Source organism: Dryas octopetala, chromosome 2, assembly GCF_963921425.1.
Source record: "Dryas octopetala chromosome 2, drDryOcto1.1, whole genome shotgun sequence".
Lineage (NCBI taxonomy): Eukaryota > Viridiplantae > Streptophyta > Magnoliopsida > Rosales > Rosaceae > Dryas > Dryas octopetala.
The window spans coordinates 26,517,738-26,531,947 of record NC_141367.1 but is presented as its reverse complement, the minus strand read 5'-3'; the positions used below and the strand labels follow the sequence as shown (position 1 = coordinate 26,531,947).

Here is a 14,210-nt window from a genome sequence, read left to right as displayed (position 1 = left end):
TCTAATATATTTTAGAGATTTTTATAAAAATAATATTTGAAGTAGAGCCTAAAAAATGAATAATTCGATTTTTAAAATTATATTATACAGTGAATTAAAAAAGATAGTTAATTTTGTATTAACTTTCGAACTTAATTTGAAAACATTTTTCTTTTTGAAGAAATTATTAAAGTGGGATACTATTCTAAACAACTATATCGATCTGCAGCTCTTATATAAGATGGATATAAATTAATCTCCGAGAAAATAAAATCATAACGACTCCAATATATGGCTCCGAACCCCCTACTGATGATATCATGGCTTCCTTTTTTCCTAGTCCTCTTCCCTCTACTGGTTTTACTGAAAAAGAAGGTAAATTCCCAACGGCCAAAAAAGAAGTTTCCACCAAGCCCTCCGAAGCTCCCCCTTATAGGAAACTTGCACCAACTGGGTGCATCCCCTCATCAATCTCTATGGCGACTCTCCAAAGCCTACGGGCCAGTGATGCTCCTGCACCTTGGTCGCATGCCCGCTGTTGTTATATCATCCGCTGAAGCAGCCAAAGAGGCTCTCAAAACCAACGATCTTCTTTGTTGCACCAGACCCGCCTCAGCTGGCGCTCGAAGACTCACTTACAACTATCTAGACATAGCATTTTCCCCTTATGGTGATTATTGGAGAGAGATTCGAAAGCTTTGTGTGCTTGAGCTCTTCAGCGTCAAGAGGGTGCTGTCCTATCGGTCTGTCAGGGAAGAAGAAGTGGCTAAGATGATTCATTCCATCTCTCACTCTTCTTCTTCTGTTGATCTTACTCAGAAGTTGTTTGCTCTCACTGGTAGTATAATTTTCAGGATTGCGTTCGGGACAAGTTTTCAAGGGAGTAATTTCGAGCATGCTAGATTTCATCAACTGCTTAACGATACTCAGATCATGCTCGGAGGCTTCTCTGCAGCTGAATGCTTCCCATATTATCTTGGGTGGATTATAGACAGGCTCTCCGGAAAGCATAGAGAGTTTGATAGGATTTGGACGGAGTTGGATCGTTTTTTTCAGCAGGTGATTCATGATCATCTCAGAACTGGAAGGACACAGCAAGAGCATGAAGACATAGTCGATGTGCTGCTTAAGATAATGAAGGAGCAAAGTGGGGTTGGAGCTGCTCAGCTTGGTCATGATAACATCAAGGCAGTCCTCTTGGTAAGCTCTTCGATCTCTTACTACTGCGGTTTAATATATGGGTTTTCTTGAAGAAAAATTCTCTGATTGTTTTTGTGAATTAAGGAGCTAGCTCTTTCTATATATTCATTTACCAAAGTGTAAATGTACAAAATTTGAGTATAAAAATAGTCACCCATTAATATTATATTTTGTTCGAAATGCATGACATATATATATAGTTTTAAGATTCAGGTCAAGCTTTTTGGGTTTCATAGAAAATTACGACATGATTTTGGAAATAAACCCTGCATCTGCATCTGCATCGATCAGTACAGAAAATATAACCAGATCGATGATCCATATATACTTTAAAATTCGTGGCAGGCTTATTTTACTAATTATGTCGACATTTGTGAAACATGCAGGATTTATTTTTAGCTGGAACAGAAACTGCTGCAATTACCATATTGTGGGCAATGGCAGAGCTAGCTAGGAAGCCACGACTGATGGGGAAAGCACAAGAAGAAGTTAGACAGTGCGTTGGAAACAAAGGAAAAGTGACTGAAAGCGATACAGATGAGCTAGAATACCTCAAGATGATAATCAAAGAAACCCTCAGACTGCATCCTCCAGCTCCACTGATTCTTCCAAGAGAAGCCATGTCCCACTTCCAAATCCTAGGTTATGATATTGACCCCAAAACACGAGTCTTTGTACGTAAATGATTGGGCAATTGCGCGAGACCCGGAGTTTTGGAAGGACCCAGAAGAGTTCATCCCTGAAAGATTTGAAGATGGCTCCATTGATTTTAGAGGGCAACATTTTGAGTACTTGCCATTTGGAGCTGGTCGAAGAATTTGTCCTGGGATATATATGGGAACGACAACAGTAGAGCTTGGGCTTGCAAATCTTCTCTACTGGTTTGATTGGAAATTGCCGGATGGAATGAAGGAGGAAGATATCAACATGGAAGAGACAAGTGGGTCCCTTTCTCTCACCTTCTCTAAGAAAACTGCTCTCAACCTTGTCCCCGTGAAATTTTCTCAAGGGGCAGCTTAATTTAATATAAGGACCTTCTCGATCTACATATCTTGGCAATTGGGAAGATTTGTTTTCTTGTTAGCAATTGTGAAATAAACTTTGACAAAGAAAGGCTTGGATTGGTATCGAACAGATGAATGTCTACATATGCATGTTCATGTGCTTGTGTTTTACAAGAGATATATTGGAACGGTGGAACTTCACTAATAGTGATCGTCTTATATCCCTAAAAATGGATGAGGTTTTGATCCAAATTTGATCGTTGTAACTAATTAATAGGAGACGAATTTGGTTGTTCAATCTAATACGAATTCTATCAATAACACACTATGGCTACGTTTGGCATGTTGGACTATGTTGTACTAGACTATTCTTGTGGATTATGCTGGATAGTGTTGGATTGGAATAAACTGAATTAAGTGTCATCCTGTGTTTGGTGCTGTGTCAGACTATGAAGCTGGATAAGCTAAATAACATATTCATGTGTTTGGTGCATGGTCGGACTGAGCTATAATTATATTAATTTGTAAATAAATAAAATATATTAATTATCAAAATAAATTTATTAATTTCAATGCCTACAAATATTAATTAATTAATTAATTATATTAAAAAAATATGATTTTGGTATAAAAGTACATTTTTTTTTGGGGATAAAGCACTAAATTAATTAAATTAAAATTTAAAAAATAAAAAATCTAATACAATTAATAAACTCACTCCCAGCCACCCATATCGTCAGTCTCACTCCTTCCCCATTTCTCTCTATTTCTCTCTCCCCGATGATGGTGCCATACTGACATCCTTCATCTCCTTCATCTCTCTCTCTCTCTCTCAATCTCTCTCTCCCTCAGCGCCATCTTCTCCCCCTCTGTCCGCCGATGATGGCGTTTCAAAATCGGAGAAGTCGACGGCCTCCGTTCTCGGCCCTTCTTTTCCGACAACGTCGTGAGCCCCTGTTGGTACCAGTTTATTCCTCTCATCAAGCTGGACCCAAAGGTGGCTTTTGATCATTCATCGGACCACCTCAATCGCCGAATCGAAGCTCCAAAGCCGCAACCTCCCTCTGCAGATCTCCAGCGACTCCGACGGCGGATGGCAACGATCTTCACTGGGTGTTGCTCCTCTCTTTCTGCTTTTTCCATTGGTGTAGATGTATGTGGTCAATTGTGCTCAAATAAAAAAGCCCCAAATTGCAGGAACTAGTTTTGGTCTTCAGTTGCAGCCTTGCAGGAACTAGTTAATCAACAAATCAATTGCCTCTGTTTTGATCTTTCTAAGTTGAGGAGCCATTAGATTGTGAGGTGTAATCCGGTTCTTAGATAGCGAGGTGTTTTCAACTCTCGCTATTTACCAACCCACAATCCGGTGTTTTAGAAGTAGCGGTGCTAGATAGTCTCATTTAAAATAATACCGGGCCTTACCAAACGTGAGTTTACTGTGTTATTTAACGAGTTAATTACACTTACACCCCCTGATGTTTATCGTCTTTTCACATACACCCCCTGATGTTTATCGTCTTTTCACATACACCCCTAAGATTTCAATAATTACACATACACTCCATGAGGTTTTAAAACTGTTGCATATAACCCCCTACAAGAAAAAATAATAATAAAAAAAAAAATTTGTATTCAGGTTGACCTTACACCTTGAATAATCTTATTAGGCTATTTAATCCCTTAGCATGCTTTTTTGCATAATTTCTCATTATTTTCGTCTCACTATAGGAGGTTATATGTAACAATTTTAAAACCTCAGGGGTGTATGTGTAATTATTGAAACTCCAGGGGTATATGTAAAAAGACGATAAATCTCAGAGGGTGTAAGTATAATTAACTCTTATTTAACACAATTCTAGCTAGCACCGGCTAGCACGTTGAAACAAACGAAGCCTATATACATTAAGGGGACATATATAAATTTTAGTTGATCTGATCCTATATAATATAATATGTAACATACGTAAGGTAGTTAGAATTTTGTATGGGATTTGAATTCTGTCAGATTATCAGATCGCAAAGGTCTTTATCCCATTTATTTAAAGGTCTATATCTTAGCTAGACTGGAAGATAGAGAGACATTAATCGCAAAGGTCTTTATCCCATTTATTTAAAGGTCTATATCTTAGCTAGACTGGTTGATAGAGAGACATTAATGTTGAACATGATGGATCATGTGGATGTGCTGCTCACATATTGGATCTGGAGGGGGATCAATTTGAAGATGTACGTTGTTTTCATCAGTCACATGGAAAACACCTTTTATATATGGCAACAAAGGGTCACTAGACTAGTCTGTAACCAAAACAGGGTCATCACTGTACGTACTGTACACTGCATAGAAAGTTAATTACAAGTGCTAGAACATACATATATGCTTGCTAGCTAGTTATATACACTTGGGAAACCAGACACGTACAGTAGAGCAAAAGACAACTACCCGAGTCCCGATCACAGAAAAAACTTTGGCATACTCTTAATTTGTAACATACAAAACTTTCTGACATGCATGCACCTCAAACCAATCTATCTCATGGCTTCAGGCCAGCTTCACATGCAGCTCGCACACCTAAATGACTAAACATGCACACTAGAAAATTGGATTCGGCTTAGACTACAGTACGTGAAGTTGGGATTCAGATGCTCTGCTCATTGTTTTCTCTGTGTCATAAAATAAATTCATTTGTTTGGATATGTGTGATGACACATTATTGGTATTCACCAATTATTCATAACACATTTTTAAAAGAAAACATAAATTTGTTGATCGTTGGTTAAAATTGGATAAAACATAAGTATAATACAAAATACAATGATCTGTCGATTGCGTGCTCACTTGACCGTTGACATATGCTTATCCATCAGCCTATACAAAGTTAGCTTGTGAACAAGGATCCAATTGATGCATGAATGGAAAGTTTGTCTACAATTTCAAAAGAGATCCGGCCAGGAGGTGTACGTTGTTTCTTGTTTATATAGACATTTCAATGGGGATCCAAGGATATGGATAATTGCTATATATATATATATGTATATATACAGTTTCAAACACAACTGTACCCTATACATATAAAGCAATTACCCGTATATATATGTATATATCATTCATTAATTTATTCCATTTTTATATATTCTGTTCATCTATTTCATTAGTTGAACAATCACTCAATTATACCATATGGCATCCCTTGAACCTAATTTTCTATCACCACAGGACTCTTCATTCTCACATCATTGCCATATGACCGTAATTAACCAAAGGAACAAATTTAATAGTTTTAACTTTATTGATTAGATAAGAAGGTGTTAATTAAGTGTGGTCCAACATACAATGATGTGTTCTTAATGCACTGTACTTGTCCAATTATTCATGCAGTCCCACCACTTTGTTTTTGGTAAATTACAGTCGCACCACTACTTTCACCATGACGTATGGGGACTGACTAATAATTAATTTTGATCGACATGGAAAAGTGTACTTGTCATTTGCCCTTGCCTAATTTCAGAAGTTAGGTAGGCTTGAAAATAGTATGCATCAGATATTCAGAAAACGCCGACCATCAAATGGATGAATAGTCAAAAAAGTTATTTAAACCTTGCTCTTATATAAGATGGAGAAAATCAATCCTAACTGCACAACCAACCACTCCAATATGGCTCTCAACCCCCTACTCATGATAATATGCCTTCCTTTCCTCCTAGTCCTCCCTCTAGTACTTGTTTTAACCAAAAAGAAAGTAAAAAAGCACTTTGCACCAGGCCCTCCCAAGCTTCCACTTATAGGCAACTTGCACCAACTCGGCGCATGGCCTCATCAAACTCTATGGCGACTCTCCAAAGCCTACGGCCCAGTGATGCTCCTGCACCTTGGTCGCATGCCTGCTGTTGTTATATCATCCGCTGAAGCAGCAAAAGAGGCTCTAAAAACCAACGATCTTCTTTGTTGCACCAGACCCACCTCAGCTGGCTCTCGAAGACTCACTTACAACTATCTCGACATGGCATTTTCGCCTTATGGTGATTATTGGAGAGAGATTCGAAAGATATGTGTGCTGGAGCTCTTCAGCGTCAAGAGGGTGCAGTCGTATCGGTCTGTAAGGGAAGAAGAAGTGGCTAAGATGATCGATTCCATCTCTGACTCTTCTTCTTCTGTCGATCTTACTGAGAAGTTGTTTGTTCTCACTGGTAGCATCATTTTCAGGATTGCTTTTGGGACAAGTTTCCAAGAAACTAACTTCGAGCATGCTAGGTTTCATCAAGTGCTTCATGACATTGAGACCATGGTCGGAGGCTTCTCTGCAGTTGAATGCTTCCCATATTATCTCGGGTGGTTTATAGACAGGCTCTCTGGAAAGCATAAAGAGTTTGATAGGGTTTCGACTCAGTTGGATCGTTTTTTCCAGCAGGTGATTGATGATCATCTCAGGCCTGGGAGGACAAAGCAAGACCAAGAAGACATAGTCGATGTGTTGCTTAAGATAGTGAAGGAGCAAACTGGGTTTGGAGCTGCTCAACTTGGTCATGATAACATCAAGGCAGTCCTTTTGGTAAGTATCTCAATCCTCAATTATTTCTCTTCTTAAATGGATAATTTTTGGTTTCTGTATGGTTTGGCTTGGGTAGTGTCTGCTCCCCAGCTTTTGTTTTTAGCTTCCTTGGGGCTTTCCCTTTTTGGGTTGGCTGTTGTTTTGTTCTCTGGTTTGCCTTGTTCTTTGTTTAACTTGTTTGGCCTTTGCCCTGGCTGTTTGCCTTTCTATGAAGTTTCTTTCAGACCCAAAAAAAAAAAAGGATAATTAGGAACAATATATAATAGAGGCATTTTCTCAATTAAGAATAATCATGTAGATCCTCTGTTTCTATCTTACCTGTCATCCTTGTACTTATGACCAAAATGCATAGTTTTTGGGTTTGGAGTTTATGTTAGAAAGATAATTGATATAATTAATGAATTGAAGTTTGAAAGGATGTAATTTTGGCATAAATGCTAATATTATAGAAAATGTTAGCAAATAATCAGACTCGCAAATGGGTTCCAAGCTTATTTTGCTGACCATGAAATTTGTGAATTCAGAATTTATTTTTAGGTGGAATAGATACGGGTGCAATTACCATGGTGTGGGCGATGGCAGAGCTAGCAAGGAAGCCAAGACTGATGAAGAAAGCACAAGAAGAAGTCAGAAAATGCATTGGAAGCAAAGGAAGAGTCAGTGAAACTGACACAGAAGAGCTTGAATACCTCAAGATGATAATCAAAGAAACCCTGAGGCTGCATCCTCCAGCTCCACTGATTCTTCCAAGAGAAGCCATGTCCCACTTCCAAATCCAAGGCTATGACATTGAACCCAAAACACGACTCATTGTAAACGATTGGGCAATCGCGCGAGACCCTCAGTTTTGGAAGGACCCAGAAGAGTTCATCCCAGAAAGGTTTGATGAGAGCTCCATTGATTTTAAAGGCCAACATTTTGAGTTCTTGCCATTTGGAGCTGGTCGAAGAATGTGTCCTGGGATTTACATGGCAACCACAACAGTGGAGCTTGGGCTTGCAAATCTTCTCTACTGGTTTGATTGGAAATTGCCTGATGGAATGAAGGAGGAAGATATCAACATGGCAGAAACAACTGGAATTTCCCTCACTATCACTAAGAAAACTGCTCTCAGCCTTGTCCCCGTGAAATTTACTAAGGGGTCCTCAGAAGATATATAGCATACCTCGAGATCTCGGAAGATCTGTTTTCTTGTTGGGAATTATGGTGTAGACTTGTAGTGAAATAAATCAACTTCAAGAAATAAAGGCCTGGATTTTATATACGTGTCCACAGGTCCCTGTATGTCACTAGTTTCCCCTTTTAACATTTTTTATATGATGGCACTTCACTTGACTATGTTTAAGTTTTATTCACACAAAAAGAAAAAAAAAAAAAAAAAAAAAAAAAGGAAAATTCAACAGAGATACCAGAAAAAAACAGGGAACCCAATAACATAAAAAAGAAAAAGGTTTCAGTTAGAAACTACATTATTGTTTACTTGAAGTCTGGAAACTACACCACCGTGAGAAAATTAATTAGCCTCTCCGTTGAAGAAGGGTGAATGCGAAAGATCCACTTAGGGAGCTGGAGGTAGCTACCATGCGAAAACAATCAATTACAAAGTTATCACTGCAAATAAGGGAGATTTGAAGAGTAAAGGTGTTAGAAGCTAGCATTTTCCTGATTGTTCTAATTTTGAAAGATCACAATAAATACACAAAATAAAAAAAATAAAAAATAAAGAAAGAAGGGGAAAAAAGTGTAAATCATAAAAGAGGTTCCGAGAGCTCCATTTCATTTGAACTACTCTGTTGTTCTTGTGTGTCGGTGCGAGTGAAACCTACAAAGTCCATTCCAAGCCATTGCCATGGCCAGCATACATATCTAGGTCCACTCAATCCCCTCCTCAAATCTTCCCGATTTTCAAGTTCTTCAAGCTGATGGGTAAGCTCCTCTACTCTATCCCGAAGCCTGGATGCCCTCAAGTCTGCCAATCTCAATGATTTCTCAGCAGCATCTCTAGCTGCCATGGCAGCATCTGCTGTCTCTTCTTTGAACTTAAGTTTCTTCTCTGACTCCACAATTGTCTGCTTTGCCTCTTCAAGTTCCTGCTTAAGTCCTGACAACTGCAGGTTCCAACCAAATCCATTATCATTAGAGTTGGGAACATGCTAATTGAACAATGAAGATGGAATATGTCATATATAATAAAATTTGTAAGACTTTTGCTGTAATTTACCAAGCGCCCATTAGAGATATGACCACAATGCCCAAGTCACCTTAGATGTTTGAATCAGTTAGTAATGTTTGAAAATTATTGTAGTCTGAAGATTTTGGATAGTATGCTAATGATAGACACCCATCTGTCACAAGCACTTGACAGGCTTTTATATGATCTTATATTTTCCTTCACAATCAAGCCGCATGAGTGAATAATATTCAGACATTAGTAATTGGTCAAGTTTGAACCTACGACTTAGTCCAATCCCACAACACTTTACTTCCCAAATAAGACCTCAGGGCTAATCATCTACTTTATACAATTATATTGGACTTATAATAATGTCTTAAGTTAAATAAGTTCATCCCTACATATACTGTTGTTTCTTCCACCAAGGTATATAATTTGAAAACAAATATCAGACTAAACACATCAAGAAAATGATATCAGGCCAACTTTGCAAGGATACCTGTGCCACAAATTCTTGTTCTACACCTCTGCCTGCAGCAGCTTCTTGCTCTGCTGCCACTTTCCATCTTGTAATTTCTTCTTCAGCAGCAGCAATGTCCATCATTAGCCCTTCAACCTACAAGCAGAATAGCTTTACATTACTCCTCAAACTGGTTCATGAACCGTAAGTGATACAAAGCCATTTCTTAAATATGTTATAGATTGCCTCCTATCAGACAACAATGAATTACAGAAGGCAAAGTAAAACTTAGTAATTGAACTGCCAATAGAATGCAAATGACATACACTTTCATTTGCAACTCTCTCCTTCTCTTCAAGTTCCTCAATTCTATGCATTCTATGGTCGAGCTCCTTAGCTTGAGCCTCTACATGCTGTTTAAGTAAACTCAACTCTGCCCTTAATACGGTAAAGCAGAAAATATAACATAACAATACCATGTCAGGACAAGGTAAACAGTATAAAAGCAAAAATAGTTTACCAGTTGCAATGATTCCTTAAATGAAACTTCAAGTTTTGGTGCATAGGTAAACATCAAAATATATGTGTGTTTTAATAATTTTGAGCACAACAGAGTACCTTAATTCCTCCACAGAATGCTGCAGCTCAATTATCTCAAGCTGAGATGCCTTAACAATATTCTCCAAAGCACCAGCCTGTGCATGATACACAAATACATCAGAAATGACCCACTAGGGTTTGCAACCAAATCAAATTCAAAATAACAAACAACACAAACCAACAGTAAGTGTTCTTACTAAAGTGTATACTTCATCCTCCTCTGTCTCAAGTGCATCCACTTTAATATCCTCAATATGCTTAGTAAATTTGAAATCTATCCCAGCCTCCCTTAAACCATTTTCTGCAACTTGAAACAATTCACTTGTTTTAGAAGATGGATTTGATGTGATCCTCTTTGACAAAGCGCTCCTAAGTAACGATCCAATTTGCTCTTTTTCTTTAACTAACCGAGTCACTGTTTCATCCAAACTCTTAATTTCACGATTCTTTTCTTCAGTCGAGTCCCTTGTCTTTTCAATAACAATCCGGGTTAATTCATAAATGGATTCCATCCCAGCCAAAGATGCACGAATGTTCTCCTCCATGTCCGTTTCTTGAGGGAGAAACAGGGACTCCGAAAACTCCGACTGATCCAAATTATTGGCATCAACTATTTTCATAACATGATATAGCCGGTCATGAATCCTCGAAATGAAATTCAACTGATCAACGAGTAAAGGCCTCTGTGCTTCCATTTTTGAGTCTAAATTCGTCAACTTATCATCATACTCTCTAGCTAACTGCCTTAACTCCAAAGCCTCATTCTCAGCCCTACTCAACTTGTCCTCCATCTCCTTCTCAATCTCCGACATTTTACCATTCTTTTCTTCAACATTTCTCTCCAAATTCTCAATAATAGAGGTTTTCTTGGCAACCTCTTCTCTCAAACCGCCAATTGTGGCCTCGAGCTGAGAAATCTCAATGGCAATCTGGTAGTTTCTCTGATCCATCTGCTCCCTCGTTTCGTTCCTAGACTTGGCCGTGGCATCAATCTGCCTAACAAGCTCTTCAACAATCTCATTCGTCCGCTTAATAACCCCATAAGCAACCGCCGGCAATCCGGTCGTGTACTTTGGCGACCGCGGCAATCCCCCCACCGCAAAATTCTTGAAATTACTAACTTTACCTGATATCTTATCAATTCCAGACATGAGCATATGCGTCGAATTCCCAATCTCAGACCTCAAGCCATCCCTCTCCTTCACAACCTCCTCCAATTGCTTCGTAATCTCATCCCTCTGCTGAAAAACCTCGTCTTTAACCCTATTCGATTCGGCCAATTCTTCCGAGACCTTCTCGTTGGCTCTGGAAGCTTCTTCCTTCTCACGCAAGGCCTCGTCTCTCTGCCTCGCACACTCGTCGCGCTTCTTTATCGCCTCGTGCGCCAGAGCCTTCAGACGACTGAACTGAAGTTGCAGGTCCGATTTCGAATTCTCCACCGCCTCTCGAGCTTGTCGCTCGCGATCTAGCTCGGCGAGGAGCTCACGGAATCGCTCCGCGGAGATTTCGTCCGGCGACGGATTCTTGATCACGATCGGCACTGGATCGTCGCCCTCCACGTCACTGAGCACCGCATCGGCGTCTTCGTCACCGACACTCGCCATTTGGTATATGCCAATTGCCAAACTTCCGCTATCGCCGATTATACAAGCAAGGTCTCATTCCGACTTGGAATCAAATAGTCGATGCTTATTATAATTCGTTTAACTGACTACAAATAAATTTAAAAATCGAAATCCTAGTCGAAATAGGAAATGGAATTAACAAATTGGTCGCAATATGTAATTGGAATAAAAACTTTTGGGCTGTAATTTACTTGAAGAAGGAATTGAGGCAGTGGAAATTGTTGTTACTTACAGAGCGAAATTGAGAAAAAAGATTCGTACCTACAAACAAAGATGATGAAGAAGACGAAGAAGACAGACAGACCGAGCGACGGTGCGTAGTAGAAACGACAACGATTACCAGCACCAACCAGTCTCCCTCTGTTTTTCGCTTAAAAATTTATAAGTTTTTAAGACTAAAATAATTACGACTGTAGCGAATCAAATGTACGTGCCACGTGGTGATTGTTACGTGAAAGTTATTTCCTATCCTCTGTTAAAATGTAGTTTAGTCCGCCGCAGATGTATATGCAAGCGCCGTTGTGATGCTGCCACGTAAGTCGTCGGTGTGATCAAGTTCTTCAATTCCTATTTTTTTTTTAGCAAATTATAATTTAGTACCTCAATTTTCGTGTTATTTCAATTTAGTACCTCAACTTTGAAAACTTATAAAAAAGTATTACAACTTTCATTTTGTGTCAAAATAGTACATTCATTAGTTTTTCTATCAAAAAAACTATTATCGGCTGATGTGGCAGGAATATTTCCGTCTTTTTCTCAACATTTAAAAATATTTTTTAAAACTTTTTAATAAAAAAATTTCTTAAAATAATTAAAATAAAAATATTTTCCCTTCCCCTTTCCCAGTCTTACCCCATGCAGCACCACCCCTCAGCCCCAGTCCCCAGCCAGCCCCCAACCAACCCTCCCCAGCCCGCATGCACAGTGCCGGCTAAGGCCCAAGGCGACCAAGGCACAGGCCTAGGGCCACAAATTTTGAAAGGCCTCCATTGTCTGATAGTCTACTACTCTACTATTGAAAAAAAAAAATTTTTATAATGAAACTATGGAAGCCTAAAAGCCTCCATCATTTTCTCTTTGAAAAAAAAAAAATTTAGGCCTAATATTTTTCTGGAAGCCTACTAGCCTAGTAGCCTACATGCCTTATGCCTATAATTAATGTTGCGCACGGCACCTCTACAATTAATGTTGATTTCTTGATTGAGTGATTGCTGCACTTGCACAGTTGCACGCCTACAATTAAGCATTAGACTCTACATCTTTTACTTGTTGTCTATTCCTTATTCCCATCAGACTCTCTCTCTCTCCCTCTTCTCTTAATCTCTTAATCTCTTCTAGTTTTTTCTATTCTCTTTGTCTCTTTGTCTCTCTGACTCTCCTCACTCTCGGTCTCTCTCGTCTATATTCTCTAATAATCTCAACTCTCAATCTTCACAGTTCAAACTCAATAGTCAAGGCTCATTGCCTCATTGGATAACTGGTAAGTTTTTGCTAATTTTTTATATTTGTCATTCGATTTTTGGTTGTTCAAAATTGGTGTGTAAATGTGTAATGATATGATTTTTTATACTAATCAAGATTTTTTTCTTCAAAATTGCAGAGCCTTTTACTTGTTGAAATTGCAGAGCCATTTACTTGTGGAAATTGCAGTTGAGCAAGGTTTTATTGTTCTTGTATCTCATTACTTTTTGTTTGTTACTTTGTTGTTTAATTATCAGTATAAATATCAAATATGTCAAGCAGAAAATTTGAATCAGGGTATGAAAAACTTAAGAAGAAAAAAAGAATAGAAAAACTAATTCAATCTCAAAAAGGAGCTCTTGATAAGTTTGTTATTAACAATAAAGAACCAAGTCAATACCCAAATCAAGGACTAAGTCAAGAACCAAATCAAGAGCCAATTCAAGAACACAACCAAGAACCAAGCCAAGAACAAAACCAAGAACCACACCAAGAAACAAGCCAAGAACTAGGCCAAGAACCAAGTCAAGAACCAAATGAAGATGTAACAAATATTTATGATCCTTGCCAATGGAAAAACATCAATACAAACATAAGAAATTTATTAGTGGAAAGAGGTCTCATTAAAGACTTTGAATTCAATTTTCCTAACGATGAAAACTCTAGACATTTCTCTACAAGACATTACAATGGGAAATTAGCAAATGGAGAAGAACGTGAAAGAACATGGCTAGTTTATTCAAAAGAGTTGGATAGAGTATATTGTTTTTGTTGTAAGCTATTTAATTCAAAGACTAGTAGAAGTCAATTGGCTAATGAAGGATGTAAAGATTGGAAAAATCTTAGTGAAAAGCTAAGAAGTCATGAAGCAAGTATTGAACATGTGACTAATATGGGTAGTTGGATTGATTTAGAATTAAGATTGGAAAAAAATAAAACAATAGATAAAAAATTACAAGAACACATTAACAAAGAGAAAGAGCATTGGAAAAAAGTATTATTAAGAATTATTGCAGTTGTAAAAAATCTTGCTAAAAACAATTTGGCATTTCGTGGAAAAAATGAGAAGATATATCAAGAAAATAATGGAATTTTTTTAAGCTTTATCGAAACAATTGCAGAATTTGATCCAACAATGGAAGAACATCCTGAACGTATAAA

General features: G+C 38.1%; 3 protein-coding genes across 3 annotated transcripts; 2 read left to right on the top strand and 1 right to left on the bottom strand.

The window, feature by feature from the left end:
• The first annotated feature begins 270 nt into the window (after positions 1–270).
• LOC147294872 (cytochrome P450 71B34-like) lies at positions 271–2,384 on the top strand. The gene is given in 3 exon segments (XM_086231979.1): positions 271–1,179; positions 1,566–1,856; positions 1,858–2,384. Coding segments are annotated over 3 exon segments (1,542 nt in total). The 3' UTR covers positions 2,200–2,384.
• A 3,441-nt stretch (positions 2,385–5,825) lies between these two features.
• Positions 5,826–7,994, top strand: LOC147294871 (cytochrome P450 71B34-like). The gene is made up of 2 exons (XM_086231642.1): positions 5,826–6,730; positions 7,255–7,994. The coding sequence occupies exons 1-2, from the start codon at positions 5,837–5,839 to the stop codon at positions 7,888–7,890; spliced, it is 1,530 nt and encodes a 509-aa protein (XP_086087768.1). The 5' UTR covers positions 5,826–5,836; the 3' UTR covers positions 7,891–7,994.
• A 144-nt stretch (positions 7,995–8,138) lies between these two features.
• On the bottom strand, positions 8,139–11,932 carry LOC147294870 (paramyosin). Its single transcript, XM_086230820.1, has 5 exons — positions 10,161–11,932; positions 9,982–10,058; positions 9,690–9,801; positions 9,403–9,519; positions 8,139–8,838 (listed from the first exon to the last, which is right to left on the bottom strand). The coding sequence occupies exons 1-5, from the start codon at positions 11,565–11,567 to the stop codon at positions 8,479–8,481; spliced, it is 2,073 nt and encodes a 690-aa protein (XP_086086946.1). The 5' UTR covers positions 11,568–11,932; the 3' UTR covers positions 8,139–8,478.
• Positions 11,933–14,210: the final 2,278 nt, after the last annotated feature.

Coding starts and splice junctions, on each gene's coding strand:
- LOC147294871 (XM_086231642.1), top strand. CDS start 5,837: ATGGCTCTCAACCCCCTACTCATGATAATATGCCTTCCTTTCCTCCTA. Junction 6,731..7,254: donor ACATCAAGGCAGTCCTTTTG/GTAAGTATCTCA, acceptor TTGTGAATTCAG/AATTTATTTTTAGGTGGAAT.
- LOC147294870 (XM_086230820.1), bottom strand. CDS start 11,567: ATGGCGAGTGTCGGTGACGAAGACGCCGATGCGGTGCTCAGTGACGTG. Junction 9,520..9,689: donor AGAGAGTTGCAAATGAAAGT/GTATGTCATTTG, acceptor TTCTGCTTGTAG/GTTGAAGGGCTAATGATGGA. Junction 8,839..9,402: donor AACAAGAATTTGTGGCACAG/GTATCCTTGCAA, acceptor TGGAACCTGCAG/TTGTCAGGACTTAAGCAGGA.